The 24,518-nt window shown below is 41.9% G+C and overlaps 1 protein-coding gene across 1 annotated transcript in view; it reads left to right on the plus strand.

The window, feature by feature from the left end:
• The window catches only part of LOC146498171 (MAGUK p55 subfamily member 7-like), a 33,634-nt gene that overhangs the window by 5,343 nt on the left and 3,773 nt on the right, over positions 1 to 24,518 (plus strand). The window contains exons 6-17 of the mRNA XM_085140271.1: positions 3,587 to 3,721; positions 5,527 to 5,608; positions 5,754 to 5,839; positions 6,988 to 7,065; positions 7,698 to 7,894; positions 7,992 to 8,050; positions 8,849 to 8,902; positions 15,970 to 16,143; positions 19,032 to 19,112; positions 19,203 to 19,296; positions 19,426 to 19,534; positions 23,907 to 24,050. Coding sequence (XP_084996397.1) covers positions 3,587 to 3,721; positions 5,527 to 5,608; positions 5,754 to 5,839; positions 6,988 to 7,065; positions 7,698 to 7,894; positions 7,992 to 8,050; positions 8,849 to 8,902; positions 15,970 to 16,143; positions 19,032 to 19,112; positions 19,203 to 19,296; positions 19,426 to 19,534; positions 23,907 to 24,050 — 1,293 coding nt within the window. The remainder of the gene's footprint in view (positions 1 to 3,586; positions 3,722 to 5,526; positions 5,609 to 5,753; positions 5,840 to 6,987; positions 7,066 to 7,697; positions 7,895 to 7,991; positions 8,051 to 8,848; positions 8,903 to 15,969; positions 16,144 to 19,031; positions 19,113 to 19,202; positions 19,297 to 19,425; positions 19,535 to 23,906; positions 24,051 to 24,518) is intronic.

The raw sequence follows: 24,518 nt of genomic DNA on the forward strand, positions 1-24,518 counted from the left end.
GCATAGTGAACTGTGTTTACAGGCAATGATTTCTGAAGCATTCTGAGCCCATGCAATGCCTGTATATAAAATGTCATTGTATCTACTCTGGTCAAAAGCATCCACGCTTCGTACTGATGTCCACAATTCCATTTATATTTCTCTCACAATCCAGGAGCGCCTCCAGAATTTTTTCATATGGGGACCACTTAAAATATTGGGGTGGCACACTGAAAACAGACTTTCTAGTTTTGTTATGCTGTTGGCAAATATAGGTTACTTGCAAAAATATGGCAAAAAAAGAGGGGGAAAAGAATTATATGCCTAGTTAATTTCCAGCTATTAAAGTTGAGCGTGGCCAGTGGCCCCCCTGACCCCTCTTGGTGCGCCCCTGTCACAATCAAAAAAACAAACAAAATCATTTCACTAGTACATATGACATCCATCTCGGACCTTCTTTTAACAAGGTGTACAAGAACTTAAAGTTAACCAGCACAATTTTACCGTGTACACCTTGTAAAACTAGCAGTAGAAAAGTTAAAGAGCTTAAAAATCTGCTGCGTTATCATTCTCTCTTGTCCCTCCCACTCACCACTTCCTGCTCTTCTAAATCACAGAGGAGGTGACTACTCAGCAATGATTATTTTAATAGAAACGCTTTAGCAAAATTTATCAGTAGACTTGTAAATTACCTTGTAGTGTTTCACTATAAGTGTACACAAACATAAAATAACTAAAAGGAAGACAGACAGAAATCAATATATGATCTCACGTGCTTGCTTCTGGTGTTGTCATTTTGATAGTTTAAATATTTCTTATGTTTTCTATGCTATATTGTAAATTTTAAAAAAAATTGTTGCAATCTGTTTAATTTACATTTATTTACATTTTACATGGCATTCTGACTTTTTCAGAATTGGTTAAAGGCCTGTAACACTATGCCAGTGCACATTCAGCAGTCAGCCAGTATATAAGCTGGTGAAGAGCTGCTCTGTCAGTGAGTGGGACAGCTTTGAATGGTTTGCCTGAGGATGAGATGAGATAAGATGAGTCTTTAAGCAACCAGTAAGTAGCAAGTGTTTGCCTGTAGCAGAAGTGTTTTCCCTTTGATTTGGTTAAACATCTCCTTTACTTTTCAGGATATTTTAGCTTGTGGTCCTTTTGTTTGGCTGAAATAGCACTGCAGCAGACTCTGTGAGTCGAGTCCTTAATGAACAACTCACTCTATTTGCCTTTTTCTTTTCCTGGTTATAATAATGTTAGTCCCCTCATCTCCTAGCCAGGCACTTAGCAAACAGCATGAAAGGTGTGTATAGTGGTGGATGTGGCTTCTAATATGCAGTGCTTTGAGTATAAAAGTGCTATATAAGTAAAGCTCCATTTTTAGGATGCATTGTAAAGAATTTCATATGGTATGGACATCTGTGATTTGCAGTGAGCCATCAGGAGCTCAGCCACTGGACCTGTTTTAATACTTCCTGGTTTGTCTTGCTCTAAAGCTCTAAAGCTGCGATTGTTGCAAATGTCGTAACAAGAGACAAGATTTCATGTTTACCCAGCACACTCAATATGAAACATAGAAATCTTTAGCTGCTGATGACTTTACACTTTGCTGCTGAGAGATAGATCAGAAAATCAACACTGCCCTCATGCCTGTCTTTTAACAGCCAGTTAGCTTAGCTTAGCAAGAAGACAAAAAGTGACCTAATTGGAGATGCAGCTAACTTGTTTTATTAGAAAAAACCGACACAAAAAATAGAACAAATATTCATTAGAATAGTTTCTTATTTTTCCCCATTTACAGTTTTTATCTTATGGTAGTAATTCACAGCTTCTTGCTATTTTCAAGAGCGATAGAAAAGAGGCTTCAGTCTCATCTAAGTATTCAAGGAACTGACTCTTTTTGCTACACACAAACATTACTTGAACTGCGAAAGGGTGCATGTTTCTTCCACAAGGATTTGATGATTCCAGATATGATGATGAAATATGAGATTTGAGACGAAATGAAAAAGCAGCCAAAAAAACATGTTGCTTTGTTCACTTCTGTCTCAGCTCTCCAGCACCAAAGATTCAATGGCAACAATGAAAAGTAATTGTGTACTTCTCAGTAATTTTTTCCAAGATTGTTGACATTAAAATTGTAGCTGACAGCTCCATCTCCGCTCATGCTACAAGCACACATATACATTAAACGACTTACAGTATATGTTTCCTACAATCCACTCTTATATGAGTCACTCAAAGTGGCAAATTAATCTGACCGTAAAGTTCATTTAAACTGATTACACCTCATCATTCTGCAGCTGAGAGGTGTTGACATCTATTAACCACACTAGCACTGAAGCTAATCTACTCCCGAGTTATGTTTATTAGTGTGCACTCATATAGAGGTCCACACTCCTCAAACGCACAGTTCCTTCTTTCGGATCTGCTGACAGTCATTTTTCAGATGCACATACACATACACGTAGCATACGTACACAGCGCATATGGTTTTCCAGTGAACTGCAGAAGTTGTGGCTTTTCCTAATGAGGAGCAGAAGCCAGCCGACAACTAACAGGTTTGTTTGAACAGCCCTAATGACCTGTTTGTTCTTGGCCACAGTGCACGGGCTCGCACATACTTATAAGAGACACTGGGTATAATATCCTGTAAATGAATGTTTGTTTTTTTTAAAAACCTGTCTGTGAAAGTGGCCAGAGACACGTTGCTCACTCATTGGCAGCTTTTGAGCAGAGTAACTGTTGATGGATATGCGGATAACAAGTAGACTAACTGACAGATGGATTGGCTGATTATTAAAATGAAGTTGATGAGCACATGTTTCCCCCCCTCTTCTCATTCTTTCATATTACAGTAAATGACCTTCTTGTTTGGAACTGCATTTTGCACAGGCTCGCAGAGAGAGGGATTAACATTTATCCTGTGTGTTGCTTTTCAGCAAACAAAACCGGGGAATTTCACACTGCCAAAGCAACCATATCAAAAAGAATTTAAATGAACTGCCTGTGTATTGATAGCGAGTCAAAGATCAATTCGCTGGGAAGTGATCCTTTATAAGATGCGCGATGTTTGAGCTGAGCCAGATGGCTGCAGGCAGAGCCAGTGTTAGTGATGAGGGGGAGCTGCTTTCAGGTGGCCCACAGGCTGGTGGTACATTCCAAACTAAATTATGCTGACATTCCAGGAGGAAACTGCTGCCTCTGGATTAGGTAAGTGTATTCGGGGCGAAGCTTGGCTGTCAACCTTTCTAAGACTACACTTTACCTAACAGATGATCTAAACGTGTAAGCTGGTGACATTAGGGACACTGGGGATAGCGGGGAGGCAGTTCTACTGCCTACCTAAATTCAAACTGGACGAGTTTTCCAATGAAACCTCCAGCATTAGTGCACAGGCTGAATCGGACAGCAGCTTGACAGCCTGCATGCCTCATTATGTTCAGAGTATGTATGGCCTGGGACACTTACAGAGGAGTATTTCTTTTCGGTGCATGTCAGATTGATTGGACTCAGCCCAGTGTATTTCCAGAATCCCAGAATGCAAAGTGACATAACTCAAAGCTGAACACCATCTTGACTGTTTTTTCTATTCCTTTTGCAGAGTCTCCTGCATGTCCATGACGCTGTAGCTCAGAGAGACTTTGAGCCTGTTCTGCCACCCATACCTGATGACGCACTGGAGGACGAGGAGGATTCGGTCAAAATTGTCAGTTTGGTCAAAACCAAAGAGCCTCTGGTCAGTACAGCCTGCTCAAAGGTCAGGTTTTAAAAAAGAAACCAACAGAGAGAGAGCCACGATGCAGCGGTTATGTGAATCTTCATTTAACTCTTAGCAGCGAAACAAATAAACACATTTGATACAACTAATTTCCAGTGACAGAGGCCAGAGGCCGGTTACAAAAACGTCATGCCGAGAAAATGAATTCCTTCTGTCTGTGCTGCGTGCCAGCTTGTCTCTAATACAGCCTGCCTGGTCTCAGACCTCACGCAAAACATAGAGAAATGCAAACATTTAGGTCAAAGCTACCATGTAACGAGACGACTGTGCCTAAAAATGCGCAATTTGTCCAGCCACATTAACTGACACACACGGGCAATCCAGCGCAATGAGCACATCTAACAGGCTGAAGTTTTCTCCAGGGACTGAATTCATGCTGTGTTGCTGAACAGCGTGACTGCTAAAGCGGCGTATGCCAAGGTGTAGCGGGACGAAAGCCTTTGACAGGATCACATTTGCCTCTAGGCTGAAACACAAGGCAGCTTTCCTCAGCTCAAAATTTACAGAGTCAATTCTTCCACATCTCTTTTGCCATATATCTGCAGAGACGAGCGGCACGATTCCAGCATTGTTGTGCAGATGTGTATGGTGTGCAAAACTTGTGTGTATAAACAGCAAAAAAAAACCCAACCTCTTAATGGCATTTTAAAGCCGTTCTGCTCGTTTAGAATGATTGTTACTAATGAAGATCAACTAGTTTCGAGGTCTTTAATCAAAGCTAATTTTCTCGGTGGTATCGGAATGATTCCCCGTATTCAACATTCAGCCATTGTCAGTTTTTTTTTTCTCTATATTTCCTGGATCAAGTGAAATGGGACAGGAAACCAGTAAAACTACAAAGCGTGCATACCTCTGCCAATGCCACAAATCCTCTAAATTTGTTATTATAATCAGTTTTTTCAGTTGCTTCTGGATCAAAATCTCCATAAAGTCAGTGATTGATAGCAATGGGGTTCATATGGCAGGTTTTTCCCCCCATTCAAGTACGCCCAGTAGTTTATTAGAAAATAGAAGAAATGTCCTCAAATGCAAAGTGAAAATTTCTTTTGAAAAATCCTGGATCTACATCACAAAACCAGGCTTTTCTATTATTTCGTATTGTTGCTTTACTTTCCAACAGATGTCAGTGAATTCTAATGGCAGCTTTCTGAGATATCTCACTAAGCAAAAGACAAACAAACAGCGCAGAAATCCCAGCGACAGGTTTAATTAAAATATGTTTTCAGGATAAATATTAACGTAATTTACTTAATGACGGACATTTTTGCTTTTGTGTGTGTGTGTACTCCTGTGTTGGTGATTGAGCTTCCAAAAGGCTCTTCGGACCAATAATGGAGAACATACTTTTGTATTGATCCCAAAATTAGATTGGAAGGGGACTGACCTTTTTCTGACATACCCTCTTTGATCAATCCAACATGTTTTCCAGACAACAGGGTTACACCCGAGCATGAGCTGATTGTAGTCAGCTACATAAGATGCTCTTTCCATTGCGATTTGCTCCACATCAATAACATCTGTTGAAAATAATGCTGATTTCAATAACCTTTTCCAGCGCTTTGTGTGTTACATGAAGGCAGCCGCCTAAATGGGCCCGTCTTGATACAAATAACCTTCCTTGGAATCAGGGGACTTTAAATAAGAAGCTTGTCTAGGCCCTAATAAATTCAACATGTTACTTTCACTCGCCATCGTTTGACCTCTTTGCCTCTCTGCATCTGCTCGTATGCTTGTCCATTCATTCACTAATCACTGTCCTTAAGGGAGCAACAATAAAGAGGGATACATCCACCGGGGCTATTGTTGTGGCGAGGATCATGAGAGGAGGTGCAGCTGACAAAAGCGGTAAGCTGATAGACTCTTGATTGCAAATATGCTTCCTTTCATCCTCGCTTACATTAGGTTGCAGAAACGCTGTGATTGTACATTTCCATGTTTTAAAGAAAAGCATGAGGTACAGGTTTCCATATTAATCTCCAATGCTTTGAAGGCCTCATCCATGAAGGCGATGAGCTGAGAGAGGTGAATGGAGTCTCACTAGAGCACAGGAAGCCAAAGGAAATCCTTCCTCTGCTGGTTAGTCTCACATGTTTTTTCTCATTAAGCCACCAAAACCAATAAACCTTTCCACTTCACTTAAACTTTCCCTTCTGTAAAAAAATTCTTGTTCACCTAATTACAATATTTCTGTAAGGTTGACAACATTTTTTGGTTTTGAACAGATTACAGTAGTGTGTTACTTACCTAACACAAGGCTGGGTTTGTGAACTGGAACTCTTTGCTCTGTTAGCCAAATGTGTTAACACCTGCGCTATCAAATGAAGAGGACTCGGCTGACAGTTAGCTAAAACATCATGTGCCATCATCCTGCCATTCCAGCCAGTTCAGCAGCCCACTAAAAAGCAGCTAATCTTATGGGGTCCAACCAACCAAAATATTCAGTCTAATGAAAATACAAGCGATGGTGATGGAAATCTTTGAAAATTTTATTCCAAAAACATAAACAACACAGGCTATTTGCAATAAATTGCTACCCAGTCATGTGCAAAGTGTTAAGGCCAACTTGTGACACCAACTTCAATACAAGAGCAATAAATTTAGGTTAGAGTAAAGAGTAATATCATAAGCTAACCACATTTTTTAAACTTTTCTTTGAGGTAAAATTTTGTAGGATCAAGGCTAGAAGTATATTGTAACATGTAATAAAAAAAATTCTGAGTAGCCAGAACTCTATAAATCATACTTAAGGTAAAAACATGAGGAAAAACTGAGAAAACATCAAATGCTATCACATTATGCTGCTAATATTTTGATTTCTCTCAGACTGTTTACAGTCTTCATCAGAGGCTCCTATCTTCAAATCCATTTTTTCCTACTTTCAATTTAAAGTGAGATTTATTTGTCAGTAAAAAAACAAACCAAAACAACATGTTTTTCTGTTGCTACTTTGAGCAATAGCTAGCTTAGCTTAACGGCTAGAAACAGAACGATGTAGCTAGCTAAAATAATACAAAAGTACTTTGGTGATTGTGCAAGCCTAAAAAATAAAGAAGTATGCCAATAATTAAGGTTTAAAAATGCATATTTATTTAATGTTTTAATCAATTTATTGATTAAAATTTTCACAGATCCAGGCAATTTGTTCCCCTTGATTCGACTGTTTTGTGTAAAAATATGAAAGCGGTACCTCATACTGTTGCTTTCATGTGACTGTGTTTGTGCAGGCTCGCTCTAAGGATGAAGTCAGGTTCAAAATTATTCCTGCATACTCCAGGGAAGAAATGTCAACAACTAAGCAAAAGGTACAAAGAATATTAACCATAACACTCATATTAGCGTGCATTGTGCATGGACATTAGCATGCGATGCGGCTGCATGGAGAAAACTGTCCACCTGGTTTCAGTAAAAAAAATGTATGAAATCAGCGATATCTTGTGTGTTGGGTTATATTTTGTGTTTCTGCCACAATGCTGTCACTGCTGCTGCAGGGTTCTCAAGAAGTAAGCACAGATCAGACCGTCAAGGATAAGACGCTAACGTCATTACAACTTACAGCTTTTTATCATTTAAACGTTTAAACTGTACTGACTCAATTTAACATCAACAATGAATCCCTACCTTATGTGGAAAAATTCAAGTTCAACAATCTTAGCTAGAACTAATTGTAGGCCATCTTCACCACACAGAGTGTATGTCCAAGCTGGAAACTGTTAGAGCAGCTAGAGAGCATTTGCAATGGATTAAGACAAATTATTTTCAGTGATTGTGGTCATTTCTCAAAACTGACACCAGCATATGCGAAGAAACACCAGCGCAGTCCATTGCCAGGATACAGAAGTTTGTGAAGCTGCTGTGGAAAAACAGAAAAAAGGCATTGTGTATTTTCCTTTCACCAGTTTGAAGGTTGTATAATGTCATAGTTTTCTTTCCTCAGCTGTTTGTGCGAGCTCTGTTTGACTATGATCCCAATCAAGATCCTAGCATTCCATGCAAGGACGCTGCACTCACCTTTAAAAGGGGTGATGTCCTCCAGATTGTTAGCATGGAGGATGACACCTGGTGGCAGGCCTGTCACCTCGAGGACAGCAACGGTGGAGCTGGGCTCATCCCCTCGAAGGAGCTGCATGAAAGGTCTTTTTCCTGCTTTTAAGTCACTTGACTTTAAAATTCTGAATGGACACACCTATCCTGCTTTCATTCTGCCTTTCTTTTTTTTGGCTTACTACAGAAGAGTCGCTCTACAGCGACCCAAAGCTCTGTTCCAGCCTCAAAGAGTCAAGCCACCAGGTGATGCACCCCTTTGGCCCATAAACTCACCACACGTGAAAAGCACAAAACGTTTTCTATTAAGCTATTGAAGGTCATGGTTAATGGTCAGGGTGACCCCGGCCACCCTCCTCTTGTACTAACTTCAATTGTTTTGTCCACATGCTTCATAGAGGAGGGGGAAGGTACTGTCAGTTACCATTTGCTTTCGAAACCTTACCTTCAGAATAATTGTCACGATGTAATGAGTATGGTGCACGGTGGCACGGTGGTTAGCACTGTTGCCACACAGCAAGAAGGTCCTGAGTTCAATTCCAACATCAAGCCGGGGTCTTTCTGTGTGGAGTTTGCATGTTCTCCCGTGTTTGCGTGGGTTCCCTCCGGGTACTCCGGCTTCCTCCCACCGTCCAAAGACATGCAGCTTGTGGGGATAGGTTAATTGATTAATTCAAATTGTCACTAGGTGTGAATGTGCGAATGAATGTGAGTGCGAATGGTTGTCTGTCCCTGTGTGTTGGCCCTGCGACAGACTGGCGACCTGTCCAGGGTGTACCCCGCCTCTCGCCCTATGACAGCTGGGATAGGCTCCAGCGCCCCCCGCGACCCTGAAAAGGATAAGCGGAAGCGAATGGATGGTAATGAGTATGTTTTGGGTTTTGGTTTTGGGGTTTTCTGTTTGTACCTAAGATGTAACATCTAAAACCAATCTGGCCGACTCGAGCATGCTTTACCTTTTAATTTCGAAGATTAATGCTTTGTTAATGGTTGTTAATGGTTCTCTTTTTTTATCTGTGATTTCCTTTCTCCTCTCTCTTCCAGTTTTTCCAGTCACGGAGGATGCAGACTATAGAGCTATAACAGGGATCCATGTTGGTAAGATGTTTGACTTGTCCCACTCAAATCCCACTAATGGAAAAGGGGCCAGACTGCTACTCCAAAATATAACTCAGGGGCATTTCAACCTGAACGATCACAAAAACACACATATTTAAACTCTGTAATAAAAACTAAAAAAGGAGACCCTAGTTGTATTTTGCCGTACAAACCAGTTCATTTGGTGATGTAGTTCTGTGGTTTGTAGATTTAGAGGAAAGGAATATAACAGCAAATGTGGTTTCAGCTGCACAGTTTATCCCATTTGTCTTGATCTCATGGATTGGAAATAATGTCTTGTGTGTATTTGCATGTGTGCATGTGAGCAGTGCAGGATGTTCATATGGGGAAGTGCACTTGTGGCTGATTGTAAAAAGGCTCCTTTCGTCTGTAAAAGGAAAGGTAATTACAGATATTGCGCAATATCAATTCAAAGAGTCGTGTACAGTTAATAATGTGCATTTCATCTTATCTGAGGCCAGATTCCACCTGAGGACAGAGCTTCAGACTCTTTATTTTGCATGTACATCCTTAGTGATGCATGAGGAGGGGAGAAGAGAAGGGATGTGGTGGTGTATATGCAACAGTAACACAGCTGGTATTCAGCAGACTATATATATTAGTCTGCCTGTGTTTATCATAAAAATGTGGTCCTAGAGAGACGTCTGTGGTGGGCACTATCATAGAAGCAGCTGAGGTATTTTGGTAGGTTGGCAGGTGGGTCTGTCTGACTGCAGAGAGACTCTATTACAACAGTACTGTGTTGCAACTTTGAAGTATGTAGTCATACAACTTACTAAAGAGGCAGCATCATTAGAAGACATAGCATACATTTTCACTGCTATGCAGATGACACCCAGCTCTATCTGTCCATGAAGCCAGATAACACACACCAATTAGTTAAACTGCAGGAATGTCTTAAAGACATAAAGACTTGGATGGCCACTAACTTTCTGCTTCTTAACTCAGATAAAACTGAGGTCATTGTACTCGGCGCTGAAAAGCTTAGAAATATGGTATCTAACCAGATTCTTACTCTGGATGGCATTACCTTGGCCTCCAGTAACACTGTGAGGAACCTTGGAGTCATTTTTGACCAGGATATGTCCTTCAACGCACATATTAAACAAATATGTAAGACTGCGTTCTTCCATTTGTGCAACATCTCTAAAATTAGAAATATCCTGTCTCAGAGTGACGCTGAAAAACTAGTTCATGCATTTATTACTTCCAGGCTGGACTACTGCAATTCATTATTATCAGGATGTCCAAAAAACTCACTGAAAAGCCTTCAGTTAATCCAAAATGCTGCAGCAAGAGTACTGACAGGGACTAGAAAGAGAGAGCATATTTCTCCTGTTTTGGCTTCCCTTCATTGGCTTCCTGTTAAATCCAGAATTGAATTCAAAATCCTGCTCCTCACATACAAGGTCTTAAATAATCAGGCCCCATCTTATCTTAATGACCTTGTAGTACCATATCACCCTATTAGAGCACTTCGCTCCCGCTCTGCAGGCCTACTTGTTGTTCCTAGAGTATTTAAAAGTAGAATGGGAGGCAGAGCCTTCAGTTTTCAGGCCCCTCTTCTGTGGAACCAGCTTCCAGTTTGGATTCGGGAGACAGACACTATCTCTACTTTTAAGATTAGGCTTAAAACTTTCCTTTTTGCTAAAGCATATAGTTAGGGCTGGACCAGGTGACCCTGAATCCTCCCTTAGTTATGCTGCAATAGATGTAGGCTGCCGGGGGATTCCCATGATGCATTGAGTTTTTCCTTTCCAGTCACCTTTCTCACTCACTATGTGTTAATAGACCTCTCTGTATTGAATCGTATCTGTTATTAATCTCTGTCTCTCTTCCACAGCATGTCTTTTATCCTGTCTTCCTTCTCTCACCCCAACCGGTTGCAGCAGATGGCCGCCCCTCCCTGAGCCTGGTTCTGCCGGAGGTTTCTTCCTGTTAAAAGGGAGTTTTTCCTTCCCACTGTCGCCAAAGTGCTTGCTCATAGGGGGTCATATGATTGTTGGGCTTTTCTCTGTATCTATGAAGCGCCTTGAGGCGACATTTGTTGTGATTTGGCGCTATATAAATAAAATTGAATTGAATTGAAATTGAATTAAAGAGCTTTGTAAAGGGTTTTAGTAGAGTACTGTGTGTCCATTTAACTCGAGTCTGACTGCGTGTGTGTATGTCATGGCAAAATAATGATCCATGGCACATTTTCTTGAACTGATTCTGTCACAAAGGCAGTGAGTAAAGCTTATTTTGAAACAACTTTTATAAAGTGGCATCACGGTTAGCACTGATGACTCACAGCAAGAAGGTCCGGGGGTTCAAATCCAGTCTGTGTGGTGTTTAAGATAAGATAAGATAAGACTTTATTGATCCCACAACGGGGAAAATTTTGCGTCACCTCAGCTCAGGTACAGATATTAGAAGGAAATATAAAAATACAAATAAGTACAATCAATGAAAAAAAAAAGTAAGATAATACACTATATACAATGGTAGCATACACAGTATGTGATTATGGATATAGTTGGAAATATGGAAGACATAAACTAATAGCTTGGAAGGTCATGGAAGGGCCATTATGCATGAGGTGGTGACCGTGGATGTTCACAGTGTCCAGTGACTTATGACATCGTGATTGAGGAGTTATAGAGTCTAACTGCTGTTGGGATGAATGATCTGCGAAAGCGCTCCTTCCTGCAGCGAGGGTGTTTCAGTCTCTGACTAAAGGAGCTGCTCAGCCCACTCACATACTCATGCAGTGGGTGATGTGGGTTGTTCATGATGGATGTCAGCTTTACTAACATCCTCCCCTCACCAACCACCTCCACAGACTCCAGGGGACATCCCAGCACGGAGCTAGACCTCCGCACCAGTTTGTCAATCCTGCTCCTGTCCCTGTCCGTGCATCCACTCCCCCAGCAGGCCACTGCATAGAAAAGGGCAGATGCTACCACAGTGTCATAGAATGTCCTTAACAGAGTCCTGCAGACTCCGAAGGACCTCAGTCTCTTCAACAAGTGGAGTCGACTCTGGCCCTTCTTATACAGGACGTCTGTATTTGTAGTCCAGTCCAGTTTATTGTTGAGGTGAACACCCAGGTACTTATAAGAGTCCACTATCTCTGTGTTTACTGTGCATGTTATCCCAATAATAAACAATAGTAAGGGGGTTGGTAGAGCCAGTCACCTACTAACTGGAAGGTTCGATCCCAGTCTGCATGCCAAATATCCTTGGGCGGGATACTAACCCCATACTGCTCCCCGATGCATCCATCGAAGTATGAATGTGTGTGAATGTTAGATAGAAAGCACTTGGAAACAGCAGAGAAAAAAGTGCTTGTGGGTAGATGAGGCTAGTTGTGTAAAGCTCTTTGATGCTCAGATACAGTGGCTTGCAGAAGTATTCGGCCCCCTTGAACTTTTCCACATTTTGTCACATTACAGCCACAAACATGAATCAATTTTATTGGAATTCCACATGAAAGACCAACACAAAGTGGTGTACACGTGAGAAGTGGAACGGAAATCATACATGATTCCAAACATTTTTTACAAATAAATAACTGCAAAGTGGGCTGTGAGTAATTATTCAGCCCCCTGAGTCAATACTTTGTAGAACCACCTTTTGCTGCAATTACAGCTGCCAGTCTTTTAGGGTATGTCTCTACCAGCTTTGCACATCTAGAGACTGAAATCCTTGCTCATTCTTCTTTGCAAAACAGCTCCACAACTGCCCTATGACAGCCTCAGAGGTTGTCTAAGAGAATATTGGGAGCAACAACACTATGAAGTCCAAAGAACACACCAGACAGGTCAGGGATAAAGTTATTGAGAAATTTAAAGCAGGCTTAGGCTACAAAAAGAAATCCCAAGCCTTGAACATCCCACGGAGCACTGTTCAAGCGATCATTCAGAAATGGAAGGAGTATGGCACAACTTTAAACCTTTCCAAGACAAGGCCGTCCACCTAAACTCACAGGCCGAACAAGGAGAGCGCTGATCAGAAATGCAGCCAAGAGGCCCATGGTGACTCTGGACGAGCTGCAGAGATCTACAGCTCAGGTGGGGGAATCTGTCCATAGGACAACTATTGCTCGTGCACTGCACAAAGTTGGCCTTTATGGAAGAGTGGCAAGAAGGAAGCCATTGTTAACAGAAAACCATAAGAAGTCCCGTTTGCAGTTTGCCACAAGCCATGTGGGGGACACAGCAAACATGTGGAAGAAGCTGCTCTGGTCAGATGAGACCAAAATGGAACTTTTTGTCCTCAATGCAAAAGGCTATGTGTGGTGGAAAACTAACACTGCACATCACTCTGAACACACCATCCCCACTGTCAAATATGGTGGTGGCAGCATCATGCTTTGGGGGTGCTTCTCTTCAGCAGGGACAGGGAAGCTGGTCAGAGTTGATGGGAAGATGGATGGAGCCAAATACAGAGCAATCTTGGAAGAAAATCTCTTGGAGTCTGCAAAAGACTTGAGACTGGGACGGAGGGTCACCTTCCAGCAGGACAACGACCCTAAACATAAAGCCAGGGCAACAATGGAATGGTTTAAAACAAAACATATCCATGTGTTAGAATGGCCCAGTCAAAGTCCAGATCTAAATCCAATCGAGAATCTGTAGCAAGATCTGAAAACTGCTGTTCACAAACGCTGTCCATCTAATCTGACTGAGCTGGAGCTGTTTTGCAAAGAAGAATGGGCAAGGATTTCAGTCTCTAGATGTGCAAAGCTGGTAGAGACATACCCTAAAAGACTGGCAGCTGTAATTGCAGCAAAAGGTGGTTCTACAAAGTATTGACTCAGGGGGCTGAATAATTACGCACAGCCCACTTTGCAGTTATTTATTTGTAAAAAATGTTTGGAATTGAGTATGATTTTCGTTCCACTTCTCACGTGTGCACCACTTTGTATTGGTCTTTCACGTGGAATTCCAATAAAATTAATTCATGTTTGTGGCTGTAATGTGACAAAATGTGGAAAAGTTCAAGGGGCCCGAATACTTTTGCAAGCCACTGTAGAGTAGAAAAGTGCTCTATAAGAACCAGTCCATTTACCATTTAGAATAGAAAGGCAGGGGTTACTCAGACCATGGCTCAGATAAAGGCCCAATCTCTGCCTTTTTAAATAGTACGAACAGCAGCAGTAATCTCTGCTCTGAAGTAAAAGCTCTGAAATATATGGAGATGCTTTTCATTTATCATATTTTCTCTTGTTAAATGACAAATATGTGGAAAAAGATATTTTTAACCATAGTCTATTACTTGTCAGTCACAAGCGCCTTGAGTGAACTGTTTGATTTGGTGCTATAAAAGTCAAATTGAATTGAACTGAACTGAATTGAAAGTTGTTACCAGCTTTCATAATCTTTTATTGTGAAATATGGCATGACCAAATGATAATATTCAACATGACGCATAATGAGTAACTGACACAGAAAGCTGTTTTCCTTTACATCCAACCGCAGCTATCGCCACCAGATGGCAATATCTGTGGTTGGAGATCAGAGGCACTTCAGCATTGACTTTGTTTTTCTGACCTGGAAGCTAAGTCCATGTTTTATTCTTGAGTCACAAACAAACAAATGGTTCCTCAGTGGAGAAGTCCCAAACCAGGAATCTACCAGTCCTGTCATTCAGTTTCCTTAATTGCTAACACTGAATCATTCAGTGCCACCTAATGATCTCACTGTATTGTTGGAGGGCTGTGATGCTACAGACACAACTCTTTTACACTGACAACATTGACATGAAGAGCTCAGGCCCAGCTCACAGCATGTTGTATGCTGGCCTGTTACTCGGTCTTATCACTCCTTTCCCGTCACATCACAGTGATCAGTAAATCTGAAATATCTTTTAGTATCTCAACAAATGTGGGGCTGGGAGCATTTTCAGTCACTGATGATAATTTGTCTGCCAGAATGATTTAAGACTGACAAATACAAAATGGCTTTGTGCAGAGCGCATTTGATTTTAGGAAATAGGATTTGTTTTTTTGCTTTGTAAAATTATTTTTCATACAGTTTAATCCGCATATTTGAGAGAGCTCATCATTTTAAATCCAGTGTAAACAAAAGCTTGAAATCACATTGGTATGTTTCTCAGAATGAAGCCTGGAGAGGAAATGGATAGACATGCTTACAAAGTGAAATTATGGTTGACGTCAGAGAGGGCTTGGCACCATCACTTAGTTAACATCATGAAAGAAAGCAAGTCTGCCAAGCCCGGCCCGACCACAGTCGCATAGCAGAGGCTGGATTTCAGACAGGACAGCAGTGACGCGTGACAGACTGAATTATTGTCTCTTAAATAAGACGTGTGCTGCTCAGGATAGCAGTTGACACCAGATGGTTTCTTGAATTGTTTTCTCTTGTCCTTAATAATTCTCAATGCTTTTCCCTTTCCACTGTATAAAAGAGTTCTGGTCTTTGCCTTTTTTACCAAAACAAGAGCAAAAACCAGACGCAGGTCAATTAAGCCTAGATTAAATCAAGGCTTACGCAACTCTGCTGACTATTAATGTGTGAAAATGTGCTCAAAATATAAAATTCTTCAGACTTAAGAAATAACTAGTAATATTGTCGTCTTTAAGCAAAAAAAAAAGAGGGAGCGACAGAAATGTTTTAGAAGATTTTGGCATTAACAATGGATTCAATGATGTGTATGAAAGGAAACACAGATGATGAAACGGTATGATCAACAGACTTAGCCACAAACCTTTATGCTACTTCTTTAATTTTACAAAGCACAGCTTTACTGTTGTGATTCACTTCCACCAAAAAAGCCCTAAAGACAGATCTTTCCCTCAAGAATACATGGCTAACACTAATAACAGAGCCAAACTGAGAGTTAATGTTTTCAACTTGATGAGAAATATTGCTCCAAATGTTGCCGTGTTGGTTTGCTTGCACATATACATAACTGTACACACCAGAGGCTTTGTAGCCCTGCCTCAAATGAACTAACCCAAGTTTTTAGGACTGCCATATAGCTACAGCTACCTTTCCAGTTATACACCTTACTGAAGAGTCCCTGTGTCTCTTTGCCAGCTGGGTTAAGAAGGAGTTTCCGACTCGGTAGAAAGAGCAGCTGGGCCAAAGAAGCTGCTCGGTTCAGGAGATGGAGCGCCGGGGTACACAGCTCAATTTGTCCACCTACCTACATAGAAGTGATCCCCTACCACAGGGAGCCAAAGGACAGACATCGAGTGGTCATCCTGGTTGGTATGTATGATCAAAAAAGCAAAAAAGTGTATGGGTGGGTATTTTTAAGACGTTTTAGGGGAGCGATATGAGGCTCCATCCTTTGAAGGCCACATTTGATGGCTTCTTACATCAAAGCAAGGCGACGAAGGCTGTCCAAATTCGAAGGCTCCTCCAGCCGAGGCCGACAAATGTGTCCCTGGGATTTGAAGGATGCATCAGGCGAATCCTTTTCAACCCACTCTATCCCAAGATTTATTGTGCATTGGTGGTTGTAAAACATTTTTTGGAAAAGAAAAATGGCAGATGGTCCAAGCAAAGCAGTCCAGGGATAAACTTTTAAAGTCAGCATTGGGTTTTATTGCATTTAAATATCCAACTGTTCCAAACATTAAATTAACAAAGAATCTTAAAAAGTTACATTTTGTCCAATTCAGGGGTGAGCATCTCCAGGCCTCAAGGTCCTGCAGGTTTTAGATGCATCCTTGACCCAAAAAGGAGCTGATTCAAATGGCTCAATTACCTCCTCGACATGTCTTGAAATTCTCCAGAGGCCTGGTGATGAACTAATCATTTGATTCAGGTTGACCCAGGGTGATATCTAAAACCTGCAAGACACCGGCCCTTAAGGCCTGGCGTTGCCTACCCCTGGTCTAATTTATCAGCCACTCACTTCCGGCCTTCTCGACCTTCCTTTGTGTCCTTTGAGGGATGGAGCCCCTGAATTTGGACGCACTTATGGTGGGTTAGGAGAGTCAAAACTCAAAAAAATATTGCATTCAGATTTTGTAGAGCTATCCAAGTCCAATACCTCATTAAAAACAAAAATCTCTGTAAAATATAGTTTTTATGACGAGCACTTGTATGATGAACTAGGCAGAAAAATTGTGCTTTTCTTAGTGGAATAGAAAAGAAAGGATTAGGGAGCAGTGGCTGTATGATTATGATTTATACGATTCACTGACATTCCTGTCTTGGACAAAACAGCATCTGGGCTGATTGCTGTTTTTTTTTTCTAAGATGATGTTTAGTAAATGAACAAAGTCAACCGGGAGTTTTTGCTACTTTAAAGGAAAAGGAAAAAGCATTGCATTTTTTTGATAATGATGAAAAACAATGAGGTTTTTTTTTTTAAATGCTGTCATAGTCTTTTTTTTTGTAGTTTTCACTGGCACATTAATGTCCAGCTGATTCCCCTGGGTGTACAAGACTTATCTCTGTGTGTGCAATATCCACCCTGAACACAACCACGCTGTGTGGAGAGTAATTTTATCAAAAAATGCCATAAACATTAGAGAGAGTTAAATAATGTGCCAGTGAGATGATGGAGATAACAGCATAAATATTTCCGTGCAGTTTAAGGTGTATTAGTCAGTTATATTCTGTTTTATATCATCCTGTAGCTTCCCTTTTTTTAGCCCTTGCAAAAATTTCAGAAATGCCAGAGTCCCATTTACGTAAAACACGGTATTATTGAAAATGTTGCTGATCAAAAGAAAAAGCAATGCGTTAATGAAGATTTATGTTCCCACTCATGAGCGCAAGAACAGTCCTTTCCCATCAGAAACACGTAAACACTGTCAGAGAACCCAAAGTCAGAATATACCGTGCTCTCTTAAGTTACCTAGCGGCCCACCCCAGATTCGCTTCTCTGCCAGCCCGGCAGGCCTGCTCTATGTATTTCTGAGCTCTATCTCTCCACAGGGAATTTTAGATTGAGCCCCGCTGAAGGTCTTTTTAATGTCATATTACGATACAACTGTAGGTCGCCTGTGACTGAGGAGAACGGAGGGCAGACGAGAAACGAAGAGACGGAAAAAGTAAAGAAAAGAGAAGCGAGAAACACAAAGAGCTGAAGAGGTGCAAAAACAATACTAGATAGAGAATAGATAAAAAATAAATAAATAAAAGAATGGAGAGAAATGGTGGATGGTGGAGACGATCCCTCATAATGTCAGCCAAGTGCTCCATCATCAACTTGGAACAGTTAAGACAGCTTGGATTTAGATTTAGACCTCTTTAATTGAGTTGGAGCTAACCCCGACTCGGGATTACGTTTTACTGTCTGCTGTGAGGGTTCTTCATTGACCGGAGGTCATCATTAAGAATATATAGCTTATTGGCAATGAAAGTTATAGACGGGAAAACCAAAACCTTGGATCACTAAACCAGGACCAGCTGGATGATGTTTGACCAGGTTTGAAATATATCCTTTCAGTTTGCACTGCATATGCACTTTGAATGAAACAATAGACCCCTATGCCCCAGGGAAGTTGGTGAAAGTGACTGCCAGCCACTTAAAGCGCCCACAGATCGTGTAACTCTTGAAAAGGAAAGCATCCACAAAGCCCGATGATGCTCCTCTCCGGTTCTGTGCGGCAGCTGTGAAACGCATTAGAAGTGTAAGAGCGGAGAGTCCATAAACCTGATATTTTGTAATGTATCAAGCTCATGCAACCCAGTGATGGAAAAGGCAGGTATGTCAGGAATCCCACTTTCAGACAGAGCTCCATTAGAGTCTGATGCAATCTGGGGCTGCCGAAACCTGCTCTAGAAGAAAATCCCAGATGCTACAGCGCGAGTGTGTCTGTGTGTGCGCTTCATCCTGTGCATCCTACACTATAATGACATTGATACTGCGTGGCTTTGCAGATGTCACATTTAAGTGCAATCCTATGTATTTTCCAGAGGGTATAGGAGCGTTAAACGTTCGATGGGGGGGGGCGCAGACAGACGCTGAAAATCTGAATGAAATCAGAGCTCTGTCTGACTGTCGCTCCCTCTCTGATGGTAAAGACAGATGCGTCATTTGATGTTGGGCTTGTCTTGAGGAAAACATTAGTACACATTAGTGATACTTGGAATGAATACCCACATGGAGAACACTGTGTTTTGATATTTGTCTCGAGGGCCCAGCGGCGTTGGCGTTAATGAACTGAAGAGGAGGCTGCTGATCTCCGACCCCGACCGCTATGGCGTCACCGTACCCCGTAAGACACACGCTTTCGAGTTCCTCGACTGTCATCTCCTGCACGCTAAAATGCGTTTCATCTCCCGCCTGCCGTGCTCTTCTCTTACAGACACCACACGGGAGAAGAAAAGGCAGGAAAGCGAAGGTGTGGATTATCATTTTGTGTCAGTCCACATGTTTGAAGAGCTCATTTTGAGTCACAGGTACTCCATTAGCATGTGTTCCCATGGTATTAAAAGAATCTCGCTTGCATTTTGTCCACTCACTCTGTCTACTCTGCCGTTTTAATTGTTTTCATGTCTGTTCCTGTCCCTGATGCTTTCTGCCTCCAGGTTTATTGAGTATGGGAGTTACAGAGGTCACTACTATGGAACAAGTCTAGACTCTGTGCACAGAGTGATGGCAGAGGGCAAGGTCTGCCTCCTGGATGTTCACCCCAGTGTAAGCTTTGTGCCATCCAAAAAGTCATGTGTCCCTAATAAACAGTTCACGCTGATTCTTCATACTAAATAATCATTGTGAGCCAGCACCTTTTTCAGAAATGGAAATTTACAGTTCGGTTTTTGTCCTATGGCGTTTTCACGTTGAACTAATAAAAGTAAAGTTTCCAAGTCCCGTGTGTCACGACAAGGGTTTAGTTTTTTATTTTAGTTATGCTGGGAAGCCAGTGAGGGATCACACTGTACTTGCTTTTTTGCATGATCTGTGGAAGAGTAGCATGAGCCTCCTCACTTTTTAAACCCTGCAGTTTAAAGAAACAAATAAGGACTGAGTACTCTGCTTCTATCAGAAGAAGAACATTCCTGTGTGGACTTTTTCCCAAGTTAGCTTTAGGATATTAGGGCAGTTCAAATTTGTGGAGGGAAAAATGGGATAAAATCATAGACTGTATATAAGAGATGAGCATTATCCAACAGGACATCATCTGTAGATGTTTGAAGCCTGACATTCACAGCTTGTTTTCTGGGAGCCAGAACATTTTGAACATGTAATTATACAGAGGGTGGGGTGCAGGGAAGTTTTCAGTTAACACCAGCAAGTTTAGTAGGCAAAGTGACAGTATGGGTACACTGCACAAGAACAGATATTTGCTAAACACTGATAACTTGGGCAAACTGCTAGTACAACTTTGGTCATAAGGCACTAACACCAAACAAGGTCACCAAGCAGGCTTTTACTGCCCCTCTTTTAAAAATAATCATTCCCCACTTAAAAATGAACTTTGAGCCATCTAAGGGATACAAATAAATAAATAATAATCCCACAAAAAGTTATTATAAAGGGGGAAATTAACGATCCAGGCCAAAACAGTTTTTGAACCAGACCGCTAACATGTTTTTACTCTGAGGTTAACATTTGGAAATGTTTGGGAATTTGAGGCAGTGCAGTTTTTGTCATTTCTTTCTACAGTTCTCGTGATTCTTTCTGTCAACCTTAGAGACTGCCACTTTATCCTGTCCCTAATCCTGTTAGGTTACACATGTCAGTGAGCTAAAAATTATTATTAATTTTTGAGAAATTTAACCAATCCTTTCATTGTTTTGCTGATAACATCTTGATTTCTTTTCCTGTGAAATCTAATGACCCCAATTCATTAGTTAGACTGACTTAAAGAATTGGTTAAACATGAATTTTCTTAATTTTAATGGTAAAATGAACAGAAATGAAAACAGAGATTGTGAGCAGCTGTAGGACTGTGTTTCCTCTGTGTTGGCTCTCCTACTCCATTAGTACCTGCTCGGATTGACTTGACTTGCATCGACTGGTTTTCCATTACAATCCAGTACTATCTAATGTCCATGGTTGTCGTCATAGCAACACTGCAGAGCATCCCGTGATGTAATTAGTATGCGACGCGGAAGGCAAACCAAAGTGGACGTCGAGCCAACAATATACCTGGTATTCTGTTGCTTATCGTCAGACTCGGGGGCCGGGCGTTGTTTTTTGTAGCCATTTCCCTCGTTTCCTGGTTTCAAAAATGGCAGTTTTGATCTTCGTGAATGAGACACTCTCATAACTCATCAAGTGATGCCACTGACCAGCCAATCGGTGGCATGGCAGTCTGACAACGTCACATTTTAGTACCTGCTTGGATTGCTTTTAACCGCGGCCAAGCAGGTACTATTTTAGTACCTGGTACTATGACTTATTGGACAGCCCTGAAAACCCTGGCGAACCGTGCCGAGTCAATCCAAGTAGGTACTAATGGAAAAAGGGCTTATGGGTCGTTCATTTATCAATCTGTTAAAAACTTGGGTGTGATTGTTGACAGCTCTTTTAATTTGGATAAACAGATTGATTCTGCGATAAAACTGCTTCTTTTACCAGTGGAGATTATTGGCCAAAGTGCAGCCTTGCCTTTCTCGTGACTCATGACTCAGAGTCATACATGCTCTTATTATGACAAGACTGTATTATTGTTATTCTTTGTATGTAGGAAAGAAATGGAACACAAAAACAAATTTTAGCTTCACTCCATTTGAGTCCTGTCAACTTTAGGTTTAATTGTAACATTTTATTGATCATTTTTAAGTTTCTAATTGGGCTGGCACCACTGTCTTTGTCTGATCTTATTCATGCTCATACTCCTGTCAGAGCACTGAGGTCTTCTACTCAGATTATCCTCAATAGTCCGAGATTTAGCCTTTAAAAAAATAGTGGACACAGAGCTCTCAAATTGTGTCCCTGAGTCTCTGGAATGCCTTATTATTTCATATTAGAACTGACCAAACACACCCCCCCGTTCTCTACTAGCCATCGGGGCCGGGGGGGGGGGGGGGGGGGGGGGGGGGGAGATGCTGGCTGTCCGATTGGCCTCCCTGCTGCTGCAGAGCCTGGGGTGGTCTGCTTGCCTCCACCCCGGAGGGAAGGGTAACATCTCCTGGGTCTGGGTGCTGTTTCCCCCTCTGGGGGTGAGGATACCTGGACCCGGGGTATAGAGTATGTTTGGGGAGTGTGATTGTGTGTACATGTCCATTTACGTTTATCCCTACGTTGGGTGAGTGCTGAGTGTTTGTATATGTGTGCATGAGGGTGGGAATGCATGTCTGTGTCTGTGTGTGCCTGTTTGTCTGTGTCTATATGTCAGGTCGGGTCTTAGACTCCACCTCTCTGGGAACTCCCAGGCCCTCCAAGTGTGGAGGCCTATCTCCCCTCACCACACTCCCTGCCGGTGACTGATGCCCTCAGGGGTCGGTGCATTGTTGGTTCTTGGTGTCTGGGGCTGGGCGCTCAGGTATGTACCAGCTCACTCCCGGTGACTACTTGGCGGGGCCTGGCGCCTGTTGCTCGGTCAGGCCTCTTCCAGGGCGCGGAGGGCCCTCGGGCCTCCGGCCTCTGTGCCTGCGGCTCGGTTCACTCTGGCACAGCTGGCTGCCGGCAGAGCCGGCGGGCACGCCGGTGCAGCCCCCTCTAGCTTCTGCCCGGTGGCTACTGGGTGACCCCTCGTCTGGGGATCCTCAGCCCTTCCCATGAGGGTGGCACGGATGCCCCTCCGGGGGTCCTCCTTGGGCTCTTGCACTCTGGGGCCTCTGGATGTCTGGGGCCTGGATCTCCTCCATGCCTGCTTCATGCCCTGGGGGACAAGGCTATGGCTCTCTACATCCTCTTGCAGACCATTACATGGGGAAACCATTTGAATACAAGCACGCCGATCCACACAGGTGTGCACACGGGTGTTCACTGTTCGTAGACTTAAATCACACCTTTCTTGGCTGCTACTTCAAAGCACATTGTGCGCTGTCTGTCCTGCGTGCTGCACAACAACATTCAATATTTAGTATTTACTGCTGTTTACACTTAGCTAGATTAATGCGATGGTGTTGTGTTTAGTATGTTGCTTTGTTGTTGTTTTTTTGCTTGTTTTCTATTCTTTTTCTCTCAACAGGTGATCCCAGAGATATTTTTCCCCCCTTTCTCACTGTCCCTCTCCCCTTCTGTTTTTCTTTTCCTTCCTCTTTCTTTCTCCCTTTCCTATCCCTCACTCATGTCTGTCCCGTCTGTAACAACTGAAAATAAAATAAAATAAATAATAAAAACAAAGGTCGATCAAATGGACCAATACGGCAATGCCATGACGATCCATTTGGCAAAATAAATCCATTGGGTATCCTTGTTGGTCTTCAGACAACAATTCTGACGGCTAAAGAACCAAATGGGACAGGCAAAAAAAAAAAAAAAAAAAAAAAAGAACTGACCAAACAGCTGCTACATTCAAGTCATTCCTCAGGACTCATTTCTACTCTCTGGCCTTCATGTCGAGCTAAATCTAGACATCTTGTAATTATTTTGTTTGTTGTTATTGACAGCCTGTGAAGCACTTTGGTCAACCGTGGTTGTTTTAAATGTCCTATACCAATAAACTTGACCTTGAACTTGATGGTTTGTAAAAGCCTTTGGACCTTTGGACAAACCTTTTAATTATACGCTATGTCACACTGCTCGTTGTAATCCGGTTTTATATCGGATAGCAACGTTTCTGCTTGCTTAAATGGGAAATAAGTGAACAGTTAAAGTAAGATTTCTACTCGGCTCCACATGAGATGGTGAGACACACGAGACAATGGTTCTTCTAGGAAAAAAACAACAGTTTCTAAGCTCTCACAAGTAATTACTTTGCCACAGTTGAAGTAACAGTAGTAGCTTTACATCATGGGAGTTGGATATAATTATGATTTTGTGTTTTTCTGCCAAACAGAATCTGAAGCAGTGGCCCAGTCTTCAGAAAACACATGTGTATTGTTTAGACAACATGTTTTATTACAGATACTCGCCTTCTGTCTTCAACTAATCTAATCCTCTTTTGTTCCAACAGAAAATAAAGTGTGTGTACACGTCTGAATTTAAACCATACGTGGTGTTTGTCAAGCCACCGCGCATAGAGGAGCTACGCCTCACCAGACGGAGAGCTAAATTTGTCTGCGACGAAGAGGATACTAACCAAGTCAGGATCTTTTCAGTAAGAAAAAACACACACAGTCCAGCAATAGCATGGTGCATTAAGGATCCTGTTCCATGTAACACACATGACAGTATGAGGACAAACATTGTGGCACACACCCCGAACTAACACACACCTTAGTTTATGCTGGTCCTGTGGTTTGCATTTAGAAGACATGGGAAGTTACAAAACTGCTTTCTGATTGGCTCCTTCTCCAGTAAGATAACATCTAAGGAAGCGTATTTGTGTCAGAGATAAAAGTTTCAGCTTGTGTGTGATATTGATCGTGATTTAAATGGGGGGGGGGGGGGGGGGGGGGGGACTAAAAGAAAACACAAACAAAAACCTGTAACAATAAATAGGCAATAGCAAGGAATCACATTAAATAGGGAAACACACTTAAATTATTCACCAAATTGATGTAGACTGAAGAGTCTGTGCATTTTATATTGTTCTGCTGAGTACCTGCTCACTTTAACCTCCTAA

The sequence above is a fragment of the Neolamprologus multifasciatus genome, chromosome 18 (assembly GCF_963576455.1).
Source record: "Neolamprologus multifasciatus chromosome 18, fNeoMul1.2, whole genome shotgun sequence".
Taxonomy (NCBI): domain Eukaryota; kingdom Metazoa; phylum Chordata; class Actinopteri; order Cichliformes; family Cichlidae; genus Neolamprologus; species Neolamprologus multifasciatus.